Genomic DNA, 22590 nt, shown 5'->3' with positions numbered 1-22590 from the left:
TCATGACATGCACAAGTCACGTTCGATTCCAATTCTGGGGTCCTCAAGTTTTATTGGAAGACAGCCACAATTGCTCATTTACATTTTGCACACAGCTGCTGTCTCTACAAGGGAAAGTGGAGTGGTTCTGTGAGCAGGATAAATGTAGAGCCTAAAATATTTATCTACTTGGCCTTCTATAAAGTATTCGGACTCCTGACCTAAAAGGCCAAGATTGCCTTTCATTCATTTTTGCAAATCTAGTGTTGTCATCATAGCACATCTGAAAATGGGGGGGGGGGGAATCCACAACTACATAGCTAAAACTTCAACAAAATGAGTGGTTTCTTAAAAACAAGTGTTTAATTTGCATCTTTTTTGGGGGAGGGGATCATAAGTCATTTAATGTACAGCTCTGTGTTGTTTAAAGCATCCACTAGATGCTTTTATTAAGAAAAACGTGTATCAGTTTGCTTTTTGAATGATTCATGGTAACATAGAGCTTGCTGCTTCTTCCCTCCTCAGAGCACTGTTGGAAGAGTTGCCTAAAGCCAAAAAAATAGGCTTTGTAGAAATAGGACTCCTTCATTTCTCCCTTGAGTAAGAGTCCTCCCCAAAGTTCCCAGAGGGCAAATTGAGAATGCATCCTTGTCCTGCAGCTTCCTTCGGTGAAAGCCTGCTGGCTGATGGGGCAATGCGGTATTACACCCTCCTTCTCAAACCTTAGGAAAACTGAAGACCTGGATGGGAAGCAATGTTCTCCAGCAAAAGGTTCCCAAATCTTTGCTCCCCAAAGAAATGAGGTGGAGCCTTTCCCATTGGATGCATTCTTTCTCCACCACTGAAATACCAGCACGTGTTAACCAGGCCCTCTGAGTACTTCTGGCTTCCTTTTTCATCACACACCAGTCAAGTCCAAGCTTTGGTCATGATAGTCCACCCCCCACTACCAGCCAAGTGCTGGCAGGTCAGTGGGCAATCAGGGCGTCTTCCCCGTGCCCTGACCTTACACCTCCAGTCCAGAGTCCCAGGGTAGAGTCTGGAAACACTAGCACAGTGGGGGTAGGGAAGCTCCCCTTGCACGGTCCCAGGGCCTGGCCAGACACAAAGCCATGAACCCAGAGAAATGGCTCTTCCAGCCCCAGATGGCCCCTTCAGGGTCTCTGCGGTCCCTGGTCACAGACAGCACCCCCACGCCACAACAGCACTTGGGGAGCAGCTGGGGTGAGGTCAACTCGCAGCCCCCAAGGCCACTGTCCTGCTTGCGCCCCTCCCAGGAACTGGCCCAGGGCTTACCCAGTCTCTGGAGGGGCGGGCGGGAAGGAGGAAGGGCGGCACGGGGCAGCCCTTCCGGCCCACAATGACTGCTATGGCGACCGCCTGCTGTCTGGGGCCCAAGGACAGCCCAAGGGCATCTGCATATGCCCGGGCTGCAGGGCACTGGGCAAGGAGGACACTGGGCACAAAGGGGCAGGGAGTGAAACTTCAACAATCTTTACAATCTTTTATTCCCAAACTCACTGGGGGTTAACCCTTTCCCTGGCTAACAGATCAACAGCATCTCTAAGAGGATCTAGGATGGAAGTGCAGACCTAACAAAGATTGTCTCCCCAACAAAGGATTACAAAATACATATATACATCTGCATAAGTATTCTTAAAACAGCAAAATTCACCAGTGTTGCAGGGGGGAAAAAATCCCTCCGTGATTTCAGTCAATAAAAAAAAAAACAAAAAAACCCAACAAAAAACAAAAACAAAAACCCAGCATCTGGCAGTCTGTGCGGCCTTAAAAACCCCAACTTAGGACACATCTAGGAGAAAAGCATTTCTTTGCTTAAAAAAATAAAGTTTAAAAATTCCCCCTTCTCTTTCTTCCAGTTCAACTCCCACAGTTGTTTCTAAAGACACGCAGAGAACTATAAAAACAAGCCCCAGCTCACTCCATTCTGCGGGTCTGTGAGGGCTCTGTGAAGGCTCGCATGGTCTGTGAAGGCTCCCACGGAGGATTAGTCCTCAAGAATTGTCATCCCTAAAGTTCTGAGCACCGGCAAACGCCTCCTGCTTCCTCTAAGGAAGGGCCTGAGGGCCCAGGGAAGAATTGAGGGAACAGTGTTCTTGGCCAAGAACTGGGATCCCAGGTGGGGCAAAGCAGGGGAGGGGAGGCCTTCCTAGATAAACACACCCAATCACCTTACAATCTAAAGTCTAACCTGCCAGGTAAAAACAAGTCACAGCTGACTGTACCAAAGAGGTGCTTCCATCCTGTCCCCTTTTCCCATACAGGTGACAGAACAAGCCTCAAGTATTTGACCTCCGCTCTCTCTGTGACATCAGGTTTTAGGCTGAAGCCATTTTGCAAAGACAGCCATATGGTCCCAGGGTAGAGCCTTTGTGGCTTCTGTCTGGATAAAGCTGCCACTCCTGGCAAATATTTCGATAGCAGCTTCTAGAAACTGCCCCGGAGACAGCACCTCGCCCCCCAGTTCAGGGTCACAGATCCTTCCAGTTGATGGGCTCCTTGCCAGACTTCTGCAGCAGCTCATTGGTTTTAGAGAAATGTCTACACCCAAAGAACCCTCTGTAGACCGACAACGGGGAGGGGTGCGCAGTCTGCAGCACATGGTGACGTTTCTGAAAGACAAGGAGAGAAGGAATCACGAGTGGCACATTTGGCTCTGAAGCCACCATCTCTGCAACTGCCCAGTGCCCTGATCTTGTGATCTAGCAGTCGTGTTGCTAAGGAATACAGTTGCTAAAGGGCCCCATGATGCATACACCTCTACGAAAACATAGGTTTAAGGAGGCCCATGGCAGCACGGCTTATACCAGGTAAAACCTAATATAAATCCAGTGCTGGGACGCCTGGGTGGGTCGGCGGTTGAGCGTCTGCCTTTAGCTCAGGGCATGATCCCAAGGGTCCCAGGATCAAGTCTAATACTGGGCTTCCTGCATGGAGCCTGCTTCTCCCTCTGCCTGTGTCTCTGCCTCTCTCTGTGTCTCTCATGGATAAGTGGATGAAATCTTAAAAAAAATAATAAAAATAAAAATAAATAAATCCAGTGTTATGCCACTAGCTAAAAACATTTTTCTGAACTTCTTACAATGGACCACCACAAGGCTACTAGAAGAGTAAGGCTGAGCTACATATGCTACTAAGGGAAGACCTAAATATATCAACTAGAAGAAAAAGAAAATAGGTAATTGCATATTAGTTTTTTTTTTAATATCCAATATGCTATTTATAGTAGTTCCATTAGGGAAAAGAAATAGTGGAAGGCATTTTACTTCCAGCTTTGCATTACTGTGCATCAGCCTGAATTGTCAAGAAAAACAACACTTTGATTTTTTGAATGTCGGCCATACTTTGTGGAGCAGGAAGACTGTGGACAATGTTTGTTTTCTTCTTTCTTCTCTTCTGTATTTAAATAAAAACCATCTCACAACTAATTGTTTTCGCAACATCTCACTGCCTTCAAATAGCTAAGTCCAGGAAGGGGCCATAATGGAAGCCAGGCAGCCTGACGTGCTCAAGAGCCTGGAGTCCAGCTCCCAGAGGCCTGGGTTCCAGTTCTGCCTCTGCCGCCTCCTGCGGCTGCATTTCCTTCTGCTGCTGTGAAGGGGGCAGAAGAGAGCCTTACTTATGGAGACACTGTGCAGGAGTGAACAATGCCTGTGTGTGTTGTGAGAAGTAACAGGGGTCAAGTGCTTACTAGCATGCCACCTGCCGTGCACGGGGGGGGGGGGGGGGGTGTTGCTGAAAATGTGAGCCGTGCTGAGCTTTGAAGGAGGAGTTTAATTGGCCTCTGGAGAGGAGAGCTAGGATGTTCAGAGGCAGGCAGGGAAGTGGGATGTAGGGAAGAGAGGAGCTGTGGCTAAGAAGGCAGACCAGGACCCTGCTAGTGCTCCAGACCCCAGCCCACCTTCCCAAGGCAGGGCCTTCAGGGGGACCGCACTCCAAGGTCAGGTGAGGGCCTGAATCGAGGCCAAGGCAGCCAGATGAGGAGTCTGAGGCTATGAATGCCTGACTGGGTATGGGGTAGATAGGACAGGTGGTGAGCAGAGAGGAAGGGAAAAAGAGGGGTGGGAGGGAGGAAGGTTGTCACAAATGCTATCTGATTTCTGAGTGGACAAATGCATGGTTGTACTTTCTATCCTGGGGGAGTCTACAGGAGCCAGATTGGCAAGGCTGGATGAGCAAAGGAGAACCTACCTTGGAAAACGTGGAATCAGGTGTGCTGAGGGGCCGTGGATAGAGACAGCTGAATACAGACCTAATGCTCAGGAAAGCTACCTGGCTTCTAATCACCAAGCTACTTTTACAACTGCTTCCTATCAAACCAAACCATTTTCAGTAATAAAAATCACTCTCTCTCTCTCTCTCTCTCTCTCTCTCTCTCAATCTCCCAAAAGCACACAGAAGGGAATCACTTCCACGGACATCTTACCTAGATGATCAGATCTTAGCAGTTAGTTCATTCCTGCCAGATTTTACTTCTACCATTCCCTTCCTCAAAACACCTGAAAACACCTTGTTTGTTCACACAGAAACTTTGTAAAGACAGCAGCTGCCTCCCCTGATTCACACACTCTACTGCCGTTCACATAAAGACGTGGGGAGGACACGTCAGAAACCAAAAGCCGGTGCCTCCCTGAGCCTGGGAGACAACTAAACAGACAGGACTGGCTGGGAAACTTCTCACGGTGTACCCTAATATCCTATTTTATTTAATTATGTGAACCCACTACCTTAAAAACAAACAAACAAACAAACAAACAAGGGCAGCCCGGGTGGCTCAGCAGTTCAGCGCCGCCTTCAGCCCAGGGCGTGATCCTGAAGACCCGGGATCGAGTCCCAGGTCACGCTCCCTGCATGCAGCCTGCTTCTCCCTCTGCCTGGGTCTCGGCATCTCTTTCTCTCTCATGAATAAATAAATAAAATCTTTAATAAAAAAAAAAACCCAAAACACTAAGATAAAAACCAATTCCATCCTAGAGAAAATGGAGAAGTGGATAATAAGGGTCAAGTAGACAGACTTGGGACTGGGTTGCAGGCATGGAACCTGAACACACTCCTGGCCCTGGGGTGGGCTACGCAGGCACACCCCCGGCAGGACCCTAGGTGAGCAATGTGAGCAGGCTGCTGCTCTGCACACTCCCAAGCAGGTTCTTATCTCTGCCCCGCCACACGCTACAACTTAATTGATACTTTAATTGTTAAATGAGATTCTGTAGGAAACGTGCTACCTGGGCATTCTCGACACACCAGCTACTTCCTGCCAACACCAAGCTACTGTCACCTCACTTAACTTTTTTTTTTTTTTAAAGATTTTATTTAATTATTCATGATAGTCACACAGAGAGAGACAGAGTCACAGGCAGAGAGAGAAGCAGGCTCCATGCACCAGTAGCCTGATGTGGGATTCGATCCCGGGTCTCCAGGATCGCGCCCTGGGCCAAAGGCAGGCGCCAAACCGCTGCGCCACCCAGGGATCCCACCTCACTTAACTCCTTTACTTCACTCACTGCAGTGAATCCTGTGTTCCCCAGCAGCCCAGGCCAAGGCTCGTCTTTGATGCCTGCCTCCACCACCTCCCCCACTGCTGCTCCACCACGCTGTCCTCCATTCCAACCATCAACTCCACAGTCTGTCACAGCCTGGAGAGAAGTGACAGTGTCAACGGTGAGCAGCAGGACTGGGATATTCTCAGGAGGTAAGGGGACAGGATTTGCTGGCAGAGTAGGCTTAAGGGGAGAAGAGAAAGGAGAGGATTCAAGGATGGCTTCTGGTTTTTAATCTCAGCACCAGGCATGTGGGTCAACGGAGGAGCAGGGAAGGAGCATGTCAGGGGAGACAGGGAGGGTGGGTTGAGGAGGTAGGGTACTTGCCTTACTCATTACTTACCGTATCATTTGTTAAATGAATGATACCTGTATCATTCTATGTATCTGGCAAGTATATGCCTATTGTATACTAACTCTCAGAAGTTGGCCCTTTGCTTTCCTCAAACACTAGTTAGTTGTTCCTATAATTTGTCTGAATTTTGCTTAATTTTCAATGGGAAACCTAACCCTAACTATAAGCCTTTAGGGAAAATAAACTTCACCTTGTGACATGGGTTTTCCAGGACCACAAAGCAGGGATTCCTAAGATTTTCTAAACAGGTTTGAAGTATTTAAAAAACAAAACAACCATACCCTATCGATGGCACTGCCTTTCTTCTGAGCATAAGAGCCCCAGAGCAAGAAGACAAGGCCACTGGAGTTCTGATTTAGCCAGGACACTACCGCATCAGTAAATTGTTCCCATCCTCTCTCCTTATGAGAATTAGCTTGATGTGCCCGGACGGTGAGGACAGCGTTGAGTAAGAGAACACCTATGGACACACCAAAGAAATAAAATGAGTCGGGGGGTGGGGGGTGGGGGGGACATACACCAGTGAGTCCAGATACCCAACAACAGGGGCTATGCCCACGAAACCATTCCCATGCTCCCATGCCAGAATCCAGTATGTAGCCCTCTGAAATCAGCCTTCAAAGAGAGCATTACAACATGACTGGCAGGTGCCTCTAAGGCATGATCAAAGAGCGTTTTATTTTTCCCTCTGCCGATCTCACCATCTTCAGAGTTTATAACATTGACTTCACCTCACATCTGTCATCAGTTTAAAAAACACATTCCAAGGGGCGCCTGTGTGGCCCAGTTGGTTAAGCATCCAACTCTTGATTTTGGCTCAGGTCATGATCTTGGTGTTTTAAGACTGAACCCTGCATTGGGATCCATGCTCAGTGGACAGTTTCCTTGAGATTCTTGCTCTACCTCTCCCCATGTTCACACTTCTCTCTCTCAAAATAAATAAAATCTCAAAAAAATATCTACATATATATACATCCTAAGTGACATTCAGTAACCCCAGAAGGTAACAAAAGGAGGCTGACACATTTCACTGAAACAAAACTCCAACTGTAAGAAACCAGACGGTAAACGTTCTTTCCTTATCCTGATTATAGTTTATTTGTTAAAAGAAAAAAAGACCTGTAAATAGGTATTAAATACAAAAATACCCACAACCCTAGGGACACCTGGGTGGCTCAGCGGTTTAGCACCTGCCTTTGGCCCAGGGCAGGATCCTGGAGTCCTGGGATCGAGTCCCACATCGGGCTTCCTGCATGGAGCCTACTTCTCCCTCTGCCTGTGTGTCTGCCTCTGTGAGTCTCTCACGAATAAGTAAAATCTTAAAAAAACAAAAACCAAAAAACCCAAAACCACAACCCTGTTTGAAATGGCAAAGGTGGGCAGCCTGGGTGGCTCAGCGGTTTAGCGCCACCTTCAGCCCAGGGCATGACCCTGGAGACCTGGATCGAGTCCCACATCGGGCTCCCCGAGTCCCACATCAGGCTCCCCGTGAGGAGCCTGCTTCTCCTTCTGCCTGTGTCTCTGCCTCTCTTTCTCTCTGTGTCTCTCATGAATGATTAAATAAATAAAATAAAATCTTAAAAAAAAAAATGAAGAAATCTTAAAAAAGAAATGGCAAAGGTGAGGCCACTTCCTAAGTGGTCAAAATTAGCAAATAAGTTTAAAATATTAATACCAATATTAACTGGTGCCTGGTTGGCTCAGAGGGGATGTGATTCTTTTTTTTTTTTAAAGATTTTATTTATTTATTCATGAGAGACACAGAGAGAGAGAGAGAGAGAGAGAGAGAGAGAGAGAGAGGCAGAGACACAGGCAGAGAAGCAGGCTCCATGCAAGGAGCCTGATGTGGGACTCGATCCCGGGGTCTCCAGGATCAAACCTTGGGCTGCAGGTGGCACTAAACCGCTGCACCACCAGGGCTGCCCGGGGATGTGATTCTATCTATCTATCTATCTATCTATCTATCTATCTATCTATCTATTTATTTATGATAGTCACAGAGAGAGAGAGAGAGAGAGAGGCAGAGACACAGGCAGAGGGAGAAGCAGGCTCCATGCACCGGTAGCCTGATGTGGGATTCGATCCCGGGTCTCCAGGATCGCGCCCTGGGCCAAAGGCAGGCGCCAAACCCCTGTGCCACCCAGGGATCCCCCGGGGATGTGATTCTTGATCTGAGTCATGAGTTTGAGTCCCACGATGGGCATAAAGATTACTTAAAGATAATAAACGTATAAATAAATAATAAAAGGAACAAATTTTTCTCTTTTGAAGTATGATTCAAATATGAAAGAAAACATTGGCTGAAAGATGAAAAGGGGGATTAGGTTTTTTTGACACCTACAAGTACAGCCATTTTATGCGAGCGTTCGGGTTCTTCAAGTTCTCTTAGAAACATAAGCCAGCAGGACAGAAGAAAAAGGTGTGCTGAAATCCATCCAAAGCACATCTAACAGTGGTTGGCTCACCTTGCTTGGCCCATCCAGATAAATCTCCGTGACCAGGATGAACGAAACCATCAATGTCTGTAGACAGCTCTTTATAAATGTTTTCCAAACTGAAAGCAAGCCGGGAGAGAAAGAACAGGATCTTGAGCACAACTGTGAAAATTCAGTAGGCGAACAACACACAGGTGGATCACAGCCTGTGCCACCAGCCCATGGAGGGGAGAGTGGATAGAACCTTGAGGATTCACGAGGAAGCACCACCATCCCTTCGGACAGGTAACCTTGCCAAAGAATGTTCTTTGGTCTAGGCTTAGATTGAAGCGACAGCGCACTTTGGAAGATTTAAGTACATCAGCCTGGGAGTTGCTACATCTCAATTAATGCTTATAATTTGATATTTTATGTATTTGTTATATTCGCATACATTATGTGTAAAACTCCCCAAAGCTGTGTATTTTAACCAGGGGTGATTTTGCTCCCTTTGGGATTTGGGGCAATGTCTAAAGACATTCTTTATTGCCATTTTACTAGTGTTCTCTAATTCGGCAGGGGTGAGGTGTGGGGCATGTTGTCAGCATCTAGTGGGTAGGGGCCAGGGGTGCTGCTCAACATCCTACGGTGCACACAACAAAACCTCTCTTGCACAAAGACCCAATCCCTGACGTCAATTGTATCAAGATAGAGAAAGCCTGGTCCAAAGGCTACTGAAGCTCCCCCAGGAGGCATACCTAGAATCTGCAAGGTACACATTTCAAAGTAATCACACTTGGACCCAAGCCATCTGTCAAGCAATCCTACCTGGGTGGAGGTGGAACAGGTCTTTGAACACTAAAGCAGAGCCCATGGGCTTGGTTGGGTCCATGATATGGATCCTGTCCCAAGATGACAACCTTCACCTGTGAATATAGGTGGCAAGAAATTAAATACTGTCGCATGGGCAGTTTAAGCGAACACCTGGCGGATAACCTCTACACAGAATCTCGATGATGAGAAAGGCAATTCCTCTTCCTCCTGACCCAAACTGAGAACCCCCAGAAGGGAGTAGGTGACCTGGCACCATTACTTTCCACTATCAAATTATCCTTCATTCCATTTCCCTGCTACAACTCCGCCCCTCCACTCCTTCTCTGACGCAGATGTGTGAAAACAAGTCCATCTCCTTCATTTTTCAAATTACAAAAATATGCCCTTGGCACATGTACAACCATCCAGAAATGCACAAAGTGGCTCCTTATCTCCCACTTATCTCTATCCCCTGATTCAACCCTGTAAAGTTAGCTATGTAAATCAGGATGAGGATACTCATCACCCCACATTTTTTGGTTTCTCACATCATGCATTTTAGGTCTCTTTCAATGCCCAAAGCACTCAGTCACTGACAGGGAGTTGGCTTCCTATTTTTTCCTTCACAAAAACATAATAGATATTATCTTTACGTCCTGGTTTTTTTTTTTTGGGGGGGAGGGAGAGGGAACAGATTCAGAATAACAGAGGTGCTGGTCCAAGGACAAGTGTACTTAAAATTTTCATCATAGACCTGTACTAATTTGCTTTTCAGGGAGCTGAAGTTATTCAAGGTCTCTACCAGCAACATAATGAAGATACCAGTCCCCCCATATCCTCTGAGGGATGAAACAAGAAGACAATGAGGTCAAAGGGCCATGGGGAATGTGGCAACGTGCAATGAACAGTAACGAGATCAAGGTCACGGGCGCTGTTAAAATACAGCTAGTCCTTTTGATCAGTTGCCTGCCCACCTCTTCTGCATTCTCCTGCTTCTGCCTATGGTGTTCCTTCTCAGAATCTTTTCCCGTGGCTAAAATACATTACTACATCATCCTTCAAAACCCAACCTTCAGACATCAGGAAACTTTAGTGGGTCTCCCTGTTCCTGCCACTGGTGTGTACACTGTCCTCAGCATTCTCCCCTCATGAAGCGGCCTGTCCCAGCAGTAAAGCTTTTTGAGTTCTGTTTCTAAATAAGGGCTGACTCTGAAGGAGCCACTTACCCTCCCCAACCTTCCATATCCTCCCTTGCAAAGAGAACTGGCTGGGCCATCTGATCCTCAGACCTTTCATGTTCTATTAGGACTCCTTGTTGACACTGGCCACTGGTATTCAAAAAAGGACCCATGACTCAAAACAAGGCACAAACTAGTACTGAATTTAAAAGGACTTAGTTTCTCTAACTTTATAAAACCAAGGGCTAAATTCAAAGCTCTTGCTCTAAAGTGAAAAACTGTCAAGTCTGCTAAGTATTAGGTGTGGCAGCCTTATCCACATGGGTCATTCACCTATTTCACTTCTATTTAGTTTAATAGGCACAGTATGAAGTCACAGGATTCTTGACCTCGACTTATAAAATGTGGGAGAAGGAAAAGGATAAGAACAAGATATGAAATCTGCGGCATAAGCAGACACTAAACGTATTGGGCGAGAAAACCAGATCAGAAAAGAAATGGAGAACACACTTCACAAAGGAGGTGCTATAGATGATCTAGTTGGTTTTTCAAAACACAGGAAAAAGTATTATCATACTGTCCAACTCTGAAGTAGGAAAGCTGGGGTGAAAGGGAAGCTGGAAAGTAGCACATGGTTTTCATGTTCAGCTTCCCCGGTTCGTACAGTGTAAAGCCAGAAACAAGCTTCTGAGTAGGAAAGACTGAAGGGACCAGAGCAGCCAGCCAGGAGCTGTTGTATAGAATGAACCAGAGCAAAGGGATCTGTTAAAAGAAAAACAAAACCCTTTGTACCAGAAGTGAAGAGCTTGAAAGCATCAAGTATAAAAGACAACATGGTCAGATAGTAAGACTACCAAACTGTAAGTCAAAGTGGAGGGTGCACTCTAACAAGTTGCAAAAAACCTCAATGTTTCGTGCCTGTTTCCTCACCATCACCACCAGAATAGGACAGTAACACTGGCATGGGGTCAGTGTCAGGATTAAACACAAAACACCAGAGCATACACACACAGGTCTGCGTACAAATTTTTTTCTGCTAGGTTGACAGCACATACTCTAAGTTAGAAAAGTAACAGACCAAAATGTACCCAGTCAGACCCCACAATTTCAGTATTTTATTTATTATTCCATCATGGGCAGGCACTTACCTCCAGTGTCCTTAATTAACAAATACTATCTGACCCCCCCCCCCAACCTCTTTTGCCAAAACTCACCAACAACCTGTACTTACATGTCTTATGTCACACATTTGGGTCCAGGTAAAGACTTGGTGTGGGGGTGGATACACAGTGTAATGTTTTCTTTCCTCCGCAACAAAGCCCATTAGCTAATGTAAAGACAGATTAAGATTTAAAACCAGATTCTCATCGGAAAGCGTTAAGGATTCAACAAGGAAGTTTCCAACGTAAGCTAACTAAAGCATTATCTAGCTCTTTGCCCTGTTTTACAGCCAAATTCTTGTGAAAAACAAAAACTGTGCTTGCAGATCACCAAAGATGTGCCTCCACTTCCATGCCCCTCCCCTTTGTTTCCACTGGCCTCGCTGCCTTGACTTCCTATTAGTACTAGGCCCCTCCCTTTTTTTTGTAGAAGCTGAACCAGGTCTCTCACAGTCTGGTTTGTGGTTTTTACCGTGCAGCTGTTTCCTGGAGAGCAGACCCACTGAAGGCTTTACGAGACGCCATACCACCACTTTTTTTTTTTTTTTTTTTTAAGATTTCAGGGATCCCTGGGTGGATCAGCGGTTTGGCGCCTGCCTTTGGCCCGGGGCGTGATCCTGGAGTCCCAGGATCGGGTCCCATGTCAGGCTCCCTGCATGGAGCCCGCTTCTCCCTCTGCCTGGGTCTCCGCCTCTCTCGCTCTCTCTCTGTCTCTCGTGAGTAAACAAAATCTTCAGAAATTTCACTTATTTATTCACGAGAGACAGAGAGAGCGAGAGAGGCGGAGGCCCAGGCAGAGGGAGAAGCGGGCTCCCTGCGGGGACCCCGAGATCCCGCCGAGCCGAAGGCGTCCCCGGGCTTACCTTTATGAAGTACGGCTTCCCGAACTCGGCGCTGAGCGGCTTCTTCCAACTCTCACCAAAACCCACAGGCACATTGCGGGCCGCGAGCCTAAGCAGGGCGGCGGCCTTGTTCCTCTGGATGCGGACCAACTGCTCGGGGCTCAGCGGCGAGGAGGGCGGCGTGCCGGGGTCCTCCTGCCCGGCCCGGGCCTTCTTGGCGGGGCTGGCCTGCAAGTGGACCCCGCACAGGCGGGTCAGGAGCTGCGACGGGCCGCGCCCGCATCCCCACAGCGCCCGCCGGAGCACGCCCATGCGCGGGGCAGGCCGCCGCCCCCACTTGGGAGCTCTTTTCTAAAACGCGGCGGGGAGAGGGGCGGCGGTGAGCGAGGCCCGCCGCGAGCCCGCGAGCAGGAAGGCCCTGACCCCCGGGCGCCCCGGGCGCCCCGCCCCGCCCCCACGTGGTCTTTTCGCGGCAAAAAGAATCCCCCGGGAGTCCCGCCCCCGCCCCTCTCCGATTGGGCGGCGGGCCGAAAGGGGCGGAGCCCTCGCCTCTGACTGGCGCCGCGGGCCCCGAGGCCCGTCTCCATTGGCTGGCCCCTCAGAATGGCCGCCGACGGGGAACTGCACCGGCTGTTTTGAACACGTGCAGTCGGCTCTGAACGCGGGGACCCAGCTCACGGGGTGGGCGGCGCGTCCCTGCAGCCCCTGGGCCGAGCGGGGCCCGCCGCCCTCCCCGCGTCCCTCGCCGCCGGCGCCCGGCCCCTGCCGCGCCTCACCGCTGCATCCCCGCTCTCCTCGGCGGCCGCCGCCACGCCGGTCCCCGGGTCGGCCGGCTCAGGGCTGCGGGTACGTCGCTTCCCGGCGGGGGTCGGGGAGAAGAAGGAGTAGAGGGTCTTCTGGCCGATCATCCCGGAGCCGAAGAGCGCGGGCGCGCGCCGCCCGGGGACCCGCGGTGTGTGCCGGCGGCGGAGGTCCGAAATTGGCGCCAAACCGCCCGCGCATGCTCGGACCCGGGGCCGGGCGGGGGGCGGCGGGGGCTAGTGCGCATGTGTCGGAGGGGGACGAGGTGGGGCTTGGGAGCCTCGGGCGGTAGGCGGGGTCCTCGCGTGCGTGGGCCCCCGCGCTCACCCTTCCCCGGGGTGGGTTCGGCCCTCACCCCCTCCCTGGGGGCCTGGGGCTGTAGGGGCAGTGCGGTCAGCGTTAAGACACTCGTTTGTCTTGCTCTTAGGGGTAGGTCCAGGTCCAGCTTTCACAGTAAACTAGGGCCAGGTGGGGTCCTGCGTGCTGCCGAACCTCGAAGGTTTGGGGGAGACCTTAACCGAGGTCCCGAGGATTAAACTCTAAAACTCTGCATCCTCTACGAGGCACCGCCGTGTACTCCCCAGCCATTCTCGGCCCCGAGCTCCCCCCCTACATCCAGACCCTCCTCGGGGTCCTCGGGGTCCTCTGGGTCCTAGCTGCAAAACAAATCCCAAATGCAACAGCCGCTCTTCAAGCCCTGGCAACAACCCCTGGTTGCCCTCCCCTTTCTTAGGACAGTGATCTTTTCGAGATGTAAATTAATCGTCGTCATCCCCGGGTTAGCCAAATTTGTTTTAGAGTAAACCTCAGCTGCTTAGGCTGCTGGCAGAGCTGTTTCCCTCTAACCCAGCCCCTATTACCGTGAGGTGACTCAGTCTGGCTCTCAGCACTGGACGTACCCAGCTTGTCCCTTGTGCGGCCTGTACACTCTTGCACACGGTGTCTCCCCACCTGGTAAGCCTTGGGTCTCACATCCTTGGAAAGGCCTTCTCTTGACCCCACACGTCCTAGCAGGTGATCCTATGGCTTCTGTACTGTCTAAAATTAATGTGTATTTTCCTTGTTCATTTGCTTCCACCTCCAAAATTTAATTCTGATGTGGGCAGGGACTTCATCCTTATTACAGCACCTAGGGAGAGAAGCCCGGTGTGTCCGCGGAGAACCTCGTAACTCAGCATCATTCGCCCTTAACAGCTTGGTGAAGTACATCTCAGTTTGGGTGCAAAGTGAAAGGTAACACTGACCATGTGCCCCTGCAATCCCACTCCTGGGTATCCACCCACGTGCAACTAAAATCTGCTTTCACACCAAAGTTTATACAGGAATGGATATAGTGACTTCATTTGTTACTGCCCTAAGCAGGAAACGACTCAAAGGTCCTGGGGTGAGTGGGTAGAGGGACATCCATACCACAGAATGCTACAGAGCAATAAAAGAAACAACTGATACAGATGAGAGTAAGTCTTAAAAGCATTAAGCTGAACCAAAGGCCGGACACCAAAGGCTGTTGTATCTACTGTATGATTTCATTCATAAGAAATTCTGAAAAAGAACTATAGGGACAGGAAACTGCTTAGTGGCTCCCAGGGGCTAGTTAGCATCATTGGTCGAGGGGGAGAGTCTAAGACGCTTGAGGGGATTTTGTGGAGTGACCGTTCTGGATCTTGATTGTGGTCCCACAACTGTGTACTTTTGTCAAAATCTGTAGAACTTGTGTACTAAGGAGATTCAAAACAAAGGCCCCGAGTCCCACGGAGCTTTCATGGCACTGGGGGAGACAGAGTCAACAAAAATGGAGAGCAATAACAGAACGTGACACTTATTCGGAGCACAGAAGCCTTCCTCACCCGTCCTGTCCTCTCCTTCTAGAGCTCTCCTGGCAGAGGTCTTCTAGCTCCCATTGTGCAGGTGAAGCTTTCCAGCCCCCGAGAGGGTAAGCGACCTGCAAGAACCACACAGCCAGGGTGGTGGAGACGTTTACGAAAGCCACCGGAAGGGGGGGCGGGGGGTGCTCCCACCTGGTGTCTCACCTTCCCGTCGGGACATCCAGCGACTCCTCAGGGAAAGGCGACGCTCAACAAGAGCTCCCAGACCACCGACGGAACAAAAAGTAGCTGGGCGGAAAACCGGGCAGTGCCTGCAGCGCGCCCAGGAGGCCGACAGGTGGCGCCGGGGAGCCGCTCTCCGCGCTGCGACGCCGAGGTGCCTACATCTCCCAGCAGGCCTCCGCGCTGCGACGCCGAGGTGCCTACATCTCCCAGCAGGCCTCCGCGCTGCGTCGCCGAGGTGCCTACATCTCCCAGCAGGCCTCGAGGTCCGCCCGGAAGCTGCGCTCCAGGGTTGTCTGTTTCCCGCCGGCCCCGCCTCCCGTGTTTGCAGGGCTCGGGGCGCCGCGCCTGGCGTCTGGAGCCTCGCGGAGAGCGAGCCCACGCCCTCCACCCCAACCCCCGCCCCTCGCAGGTTGTCACGGTTAATTTCTGCCTCCGGGGGTTCGGCGTGCGTGTGGGCATGTGTAACTGTTCCTGCGTTTAGACCCTCCTAGCCGTTAGAGGATCGCTGTATACTTAGTACTACGGGGATCCTGGCGTGGGAGGGCCGTCAGCAGTGGGGGGAAGGAGACCGGGAACTGGCCTCTCTGGGTGACTTCGGGCAACACCCCCTTCCTTTCTCCAGGCGGCCCAGGGTGGGCTTCCTTGGAAAGATGAGGTGCTTGGGGCTGGAATGCAGGCATTTGGGGTTTTGCAAGCCAATGAGCTGATTGCTACGCATACATACAGAGCCAGGTGTCGGGGACCCAGGACATCCTGAGGGGCCCTTCCAACTTCAACATCCTCCACTTTCTCTCTAGGACATGGTGTTGAAAGTGGAAACTTGAAAAACACCGAGGAGTGCTGTGGGACCACTTGGCCACCACGCCAATTTTTGCATCTGGGACAGCCTGGGCGGTCTCTCTCTCTCTCTCTCTGCCCTGCTGCCAGCTCCCAGGTCTTTGCTTTGTGGAGACAGGATGGACAGATTCCTGGTGACGGGGGCTGTAGGGAGCCTTGTGGGTAAGAGGGAGGGAGAGGCGAACCCAGAAGATCCAACAGGGCGGAGAGGAGAGGAGGGCAGCAGGAAGAGGCCCAGGGCAGAAACCCTCCACAACGCAGGCCCCCTGGCCAGCCCCAACTGGCGGCACATCCGGGCTGAGGGCCTGAGCTGTGATTACACAGTCCTGTTTGGCAAAGCTGAAGCAGACAAGATTTTCCAGGAGCTGGAGCAGGGAGTGGAGTATTTTACAGGTAAGCAGAGGACTGCGGGGTGTATGTTTAGACTTATTTGATAAAACTAGTGGTCTGTTTGGAGAAATCTGAACTCAGGAGTTATCAATGACCGGCAGCTTAACTTCATTAACTGACTCCACACATGCTCTCTGGGCATCTCCGGGCCAAGCACCGTGCTGGGCACTTGGGATACAAACTGGACCAAAAGTTTGCCTGCCCACCAGGGGCTGCAGACTTGAGAGTGATTTGCCACCTAGCTACTGATGAGAATCGGCTGGGAAGGCTAAAAACCAAAAAGGATGCTGGGTTCTACCCAAGACCAGCTGTAGCTAGGGTGCATCCTGGGCATCAGTGGTTTTAGAAGGCTTCCAGGTGACTCCAAGGTACAGCTGGTCTAGTGGGAGAGACAGCAAATAAGCAGGTAATTCCCCTGCAGGGGGTAGTCTCAGCATCTCCTGGAGGACTTGCTGCTTCTGAGCCGTGGGATCACTGGACCCCTCCCCGAGTCTAGCGGTTGTTTCCGGTGATGCTCATGCTGTTGGTCTGGAAGCACGCCCTGAGAAGCCCTGCAAGGTGGCAGAGCACTTGGAGGCAGAGAAAAGCCTACAGGAGACCCCAGCCTACAGCCTTGGCTGTGTTAGCATCATCTTTTTGGGGGGCCCCACACCCTTAGTCCCCACGGTTGGCAGGATCACTAGTATGGAACCTGCCTTAAGCTCCCTTGCATTTCAGCCTATTAGTATGCTTCTACTGGAGTGAAGGCAATTAAGTCATGGCGTTTAAAAGAAAGATTGGACAAGACTGTTTCCCTAAGTATAGGACAAGAATCACTGTTCTTAGGTGAACTTTTTGGGCAAGCCACAGGGATTTTTGTCCTTGGTCAGTAAATTGAATGTTACTCGTTTCATTTCCCTTTCAATCCTGAATTCTCAGGGAGCAAGTATGTGTGGTACCCACCTGCCTGCTCTTCTGAGCTGCCGTGTTTTACCTGCACAGGTGCACTGGCCAGGGTCCAGGTATTTGGGAAGTGGCACAGTGTGCCCAGGAAGCAAGCGACCTATGGCAACGCTGGGCTGACCTACACGTTCTCAGGCCTCACTCTGTCTCCAAAGCCCTGGATCCCAGTTCTAGAGCATGTCCGGGATCGTGTTTCTGTGGTGACAGGAGAGACCTTCAACTTTGTGCTTGTCAACAGGTGACTATACCTGTTTTTACACTTTTCTTTTTTAGGCTCCTGGACTGAATTGTGTAAGTCTTCTGCTTCTTCTGAAGACAGTTTAGGATTTTTTTCAATTTATGTTCAATTAGCCAGCATCTAGTAAGTACATCCTTAGTTTCAGTGGTAGAGTTCCGTAATTCATCAGTTCCATGGAACACCCAGTGCTCATCAATCACATGCCCTCCTTAATGCTCATCACCCGGTTACCCCATCCCCCCACCTTCTACCCTCCAGCAACCCTCAGTTTGTTTCCTGTAGTTAAGATCTACCGTATTTTATTCATTTGTACAACAGATTATCCCTTAGTGCAGCAGGGATGTGGCAGTGGGGCAGCACCAGTGGTCAGTCTTTATGGAGCCCACTCCACAGTGGGAAGTGAGAGGTGATGAATGGTTGAACAAGATCCTTTCAGATGCTGATAAGTATCTTAAAATTAAACAGGCTGCTTTTGCTAAGAATGACTAGGAGGAAGGAGTCTGGGTTTAGGGAAGGGATTCTTACCAGCAACACTCTGATGTTTGGGGCCAGATAATTCTGTTGTTGGGGCTGCCCTGGGCATTGTAGGATGTGAGCAGCATCCCTGGCTTCCACACACTGGATTCCAGGGATATCTCCTCCTCAGTCACAGCCACCAAAATGTATCCAAACGCTGCCGCATGTCCCTTGGGGGACAGAATCACCCTGCTTCCAAAACCTGAGTTTAGAGGAAGGTAGTTAGCGGAGGGCTCACCGAGGAGCTGATGATGGAGCTGGAGACTACATGGAGAGATGGAACAGCCATACAAATCATCTGGAGGAAGAGCAGAGGGGGCTTGGAGTGTACATGGAGCAGAAATCGCACGAATGCTGCTGGAGCAGTAAATGAGGGGAGGGCGAGAGGGGTTAGAAGCTCAGATAGGCAGGGGCAAGTAGTAAGGTTTTATTCTAGGTGTGGGAGGTTTACATTCATGAACTGGGAGAACCAGAAGATGTGTTTTTGGCTGCTCTTGGTGAGTTACATTTTAAAGCAGACGATCAAATAGAACAAGATAAAGTAGAAATGCTGTAGGCTTGGCTCATCTGTGGATCTAGATAAGGCCCTCCCGCCTGCCCTTGCAGATCCATGGCAGGGGCTTCCCATGGCACCTCTCTCGCTATAGGAGAATGCAGATGCTGCCCTGCTTGCGTGTTCCAGGAGAGGACTGTTTTGTAAACTGTGCTTGTTTTCTCGTTGCAGGTATAAAGATGGCTGTGACCACATTGGTGAGCACAGAGATGATGAACGAGAACTGGCTCCCGGGAGCCCCATAGCCTCTGTCTCCTTTGGGGCCTGTAGAGACTTCTTCTTCCGGCACAAGGATTCTCGGGGGAAAAAGCCCTCTCGGAAGGTGGAGGTGGTCAGGCTTCAGCTGGCCCACGGAAGTTTGCTTCTGATGAACCACCCGACCAACACTCACTGGTACCACAGTCTCCCTGTACGAAAGAAGATTCTAGCTCCACGGATCAATCTGACATTTCGCAAAATTCTGCCCACTAAAAAATAGGAACTTTGTCAGTGGTTCATACTTCTATTTTCTCCTTCCTTTTCTACTCCAAGTGGGAGCTGGCATCTCCTTTCTCAGCAGGGAACATAGGAAAGGCTTAATCCAAGGATGGGGCTTATTACATAACAATGCAGAATTCAGAAAGAAGATGGCAGTTATCAAATTGGTCAATTATGAAAGAATACCAGTTGATTTTTTTTCCTAACAAAAAGATTCTTTTATTACTATAATACACAGCAGATACAAAAGGTACCTTTTGCAAATACATAAATCAGCAGTTATTACAGCATAAACTACTAGTTTAACTTAGGTTTGTGCCAAGAGAAGCCGCTTTGTAAATAACTTAAAGCTAGAAATAAGATGCTACTTAATGTCTAATAATTTACAAAATGAGGAAGTCAGCTTTAAGTCTAGTTAAGAGACCTTGCATGGGTGTCATTCACATTTACAGCCTTGGCTCAGATCCTGGCCTCTGACCAACAACAAATTGCTTACAGCTAAACGTTTTGTGCCCAGCATCTCTCTTTAACGGCAGATTTCAAAGAGTAAGCGGGGGCAGAAGAGCAGTTATTAGAAGCTACCGCTTCGCAGTGCAGTGTAAGGTCACGTCATTGGGCATTTGATTCCTCCAGACTCAGGTAAAACAGGTGTACTCTTTTCAACCATAGAGCCAGGGAAGGGGCGTCAGCAGGGAGGGCTCAGGTGCTTCAAGCTGCCCCTCTCTCCCTGACGTCCGTGGCCTGGAGAACCTTCACAGGATGTTCAATCGGTAGTGAGTTTTGAGTCCTCAGGGATGCGTGCTGGGCCCAGTGGGGCAGTGATCACCTGGGCCCCTTCTGCTGTGAGCAGACACCCAGGCCTGGTCTAGAAGTGTTTGTTAGCTGGCCCCTGCCAGGGGAAGCACAGTTCTGCCTCACCTCGGGTGACCTCTTAGAAAGCTCTGATTCTAAACCTTAACTCTGAAGAGTCCATTTGAATTTGGTATCTTGTTTTTTTTTTTTTAAATAAAAAAACCTAGCTAAAACATATAATACTACTTGTCCTCAAACTTCCTTTGGCCCTGGGCTGCATTCATGAGACTTATCCAAAGAAGGAAGAGGATGCTCAATATAGTCTTTTTTTTTTTTTTTAACCAGGCTGCTGGGAGCCCATAAATTTAGAATATGGACCTGTAACAAAATGATAATATTAGATGATCAGCTGTAAGGATACATTTTTTTAAAAATCGAAAACTTCTTTTTTGTAGAAAGGGCTGAGGTTTTGATGATTGCTGAGCATCAGCCTTCACTTTACAAATGAGGAAGCCCAACTGTAGCCCTACATTCGGTGACCTTCCTTCTGAACCCAGCTCCCGAATCAAGGCAAGGACTGTCCTCTCATGCAGCCCCCAGCTACGCCTGTAAGCCTCAGGAGCACTGCATAGGCAACAGAGTTAGGAGTAACTGTCCTCGGGGGTGGGGTGGGGACTTTATGTAAAAACGGACTTTGTCCAGAGCAGAGGAAGTGCAGGTGCTGGCACAGATGGCTGTTCTGTGCCTACTATTCACAAAGTTTTATACCAGACCGTCATCACATCTCTAGTCCAGTGTGCCGAGAGTAAGAGCAACCGAGAAGCAGTGCACTTACAACTGATAGAGCAGTGGAAGAATTAACCCCCTTCCCAGGGGCAGAGGGCAGGGGGCGGTGGTGGCAGATTTGGCAGGTGCGCTTTGACTACATAGAAAGAATCCAAAGATTAGAAAAGACCCACAAAAAGATAAAGGCGAGTGTTCTTCAGGCGTCTTTGAGCTGTCCTGTCACCATGGAGAAACTTGGAAGGAGTAGAGCTTTTCAAAAGTTGTTTTGGGCACTCTTGGACAATATGTATTTTCCAGGATGGACGTGCTACAAAAGCAATCAAAAGTGAAAGGCACTTTTTCTTCTAAGTTGTTGCCTTTAATAATTTCACCAATTTGTATGGGCCTGCTTATTAAAAATAAAAGATCTATGCTGAAACCGATCAGAGGTCTTAGACAAAATTATCTCCCCTCTGAGAACACCTAACATAGCTGAATATAAAAAAGGTGGCTTCCAGAATCGGATTTCTTTTAATTACCTATATTAGGTGAGTAAAAAGACGTTCAAGACAGAATGAATGCTGTCCGAGCACAACAAAGACACCCTCCAGTGCATACTAGCAGAGCTGTTCAGGGAGCCTGGTTTGGCTTGAACTGGGACCATTGGCTCCTGCACAGAGCCTGCTCTTAGAACTCACCAGAAGGCTGAGGACTCTAGCGGGGCTGCTTGCATACCCACACAGTCTGATTTTGCCTTGTTCCCTGCCAGTTTGGACAGTGCCATTGACTCTAGCTCTGGGGCCAGGGCAGTCACTCTTCAGACCTATACTCCCGGCCCTGGTGCTGCATCTTGGAAAGAACACGCTCATAGAACAGCAGGTAAGCACTGGAGGACAGGACCTCCTGCAGGCTCGCCTTGCGGACGGTGTCATCGGAGATCCACAGCCACTGGTTGCTGGTTGAAAGAGGGTTCTTGGCCGAAGGTGGAGACCGTCGGTAAGTCACAAAGTGTCCCGAGTGCATGTCTCCATGGTGGACTACAACGGCCATCAGCCGGAAGAGGTACATGGAGGAGCTGAATGGTAGAAACAAATGCAAGTAGTTTACAAATACAAAAAAAGAAGGGTTATGGGCAGAAACAAAGTGAAAGAATCCTAGATGTTCAGTGATCAGGGGCTGATACAATGGTATATTCATATGAATGACTACTACACAACCATTACAACGCAGACTGGTATTTATTGGCATGGTAAGATGCCCGTTCCTTGCATTTATATAAGTCCATCGTGTGACGTGTGTGTACACACAGCTTTACAGGGTGGAAGGCCTTAAAGATTTAACTGCTGATGTGTACGTGGGATCCTAAGGAATTTGAAATTTCCTCCTTCATACTTTATACATGCATTCCCACATGTAATATACATAACAAGTGATTTCCATGTTGAACAAAAATAAACAGGTATGTGTAACAGTGAAGTTGCATCTCAAGATGAAAGAACAAATGTCTACACTGTCATCTGTTTTTGCAAAGCTGATTATGGAAACCAAGAAAACCAGCAGCTACGAGACATGAAGAATGTGCTTCTCCGGAACGGCTCACCTGTAGTCAGGAACCACGGGGAGCGGGAAGGGCATCGGGGCTGGCAGGGGGGGCAACAAAGATGGGGAGCAGGCGCCATTCATAAAAATTTGTGTTTTGGGGCCCCCGGGCTGACTCAGAACTGCAAGAGAAAAAGGCCCAAGGCAGTTACAAGTAGCAGCAGCTGTAGAAGAACACATCGTGGCTTCAATTACGTTGAGTTTAACTCCCCAACGATGCTACAAAGAAAAAAACAAGTGGTTCATTTAGTGTTAGGATGATTCCTACCTTTTTTTGTCCTTTATATTTGAGAGAGAGCAAACAAGCACGAGCAGGGGGAGAAGGAG

At 49.5% G+C, this 22590-nt stretch overlaps 3 protein-coding genes across 5 annotated transcripts in view; 1 reads left to right on the top strand and 2 right to left on the bottom strand.

The window, feature by feature from the left end:
- Window positions 1-1468: 1468 nt before the first annotated feature.
- UNG (uracil DNA glycosylase) lies at window positions 1469-13314 on the bottom strand. The gene is made up of 7 exons (XM_055322196.1): window positions 13079-13314; window positions 12324-12530; window positions 11532-11627; window positions 9138-9235; window positions 8361-8449; window positions 6177-6355; window positions 1469-2612 (listed from the first exon to the last, which is right to left on the bottom strand). Exons 1-7 carry the CDS (start codon window positions 13208-13210, stop codon window positions 2472-2474), a joined length of 942 nt encoding a protein of 313 aa, XP_055178171.1. The 5' UTR covers window positions 13211-13314; the 3' UTR covers window positions 1469-2471.
- A 2789-nt stretch (window positions 13315-16103) lies between these two features.
- ALKBH2 (alkB homolog 2, alpha-ketoglutarate dependent dioxygenase) lies at window positions 16104-19108 on the top strand. The gene is made up of 3 exons (XM_055322454.1): window positions 16104-16384; window positions 17363-17561; window positions 18802-19108. The coding sequence occupies exons 1-3, from the start codon at window positions 16111-16113 to the stop codon at window positions 19106-19108; spliced, it is 780 nt and encodes a 259-aa protein (XP_055178429.1). The 5' UTR covers window positions 16104-16110.
- Window positions 19109-19120: 12 nt separating this feature from the next.
- The window catches only part of USP30 (ubiquitin specific peptidase 30), a 28754-nt gene continuing 25284 nt past the window's right edge, over window positions 19121-22590 (bottom strand). For all 3 annotated transcript variants that reach the window (XM_055322450.1, XM_055322448.1, XM_055322449.1), the window contains 2 exons: window positions 22265-22385; window positions 19121-21739 (listed from right to left, as the gene is read on the bottom strand). In XM_055322450.1, the coding sequence (XP_055178425.1) occupies window positions 21475-21739; window positions 22265-22385 (386 nt within the window). In that variant the 3' untranslated portion in view covers window positions 19121-21474. The remainder of the gene's footprint in view (window positions 21740-22264; window positions 22386-22590) is intronic.

This window comes from Nyctereutes procyonoides, unplaced genomic scaffold (genome assembly GCF_905146905.1).
Source record: "Nyctereutes procyonoides isolate TBG_1078 unplaced genomic scaffold, NYPRO_anot_genome, whole genome shotgun sequence".
In the NCBI taxonomy this organism is placed as follows: domain Eukaryota; kingdom Metazoa; phylum Chordata; class Mammalia; order Carnivora; family Canidae; genus Nyctereutes; species Nyctereutes procyonoides.
This window is presented reverse-complemented; position numbering and strand designations above follow the sequence as displayed.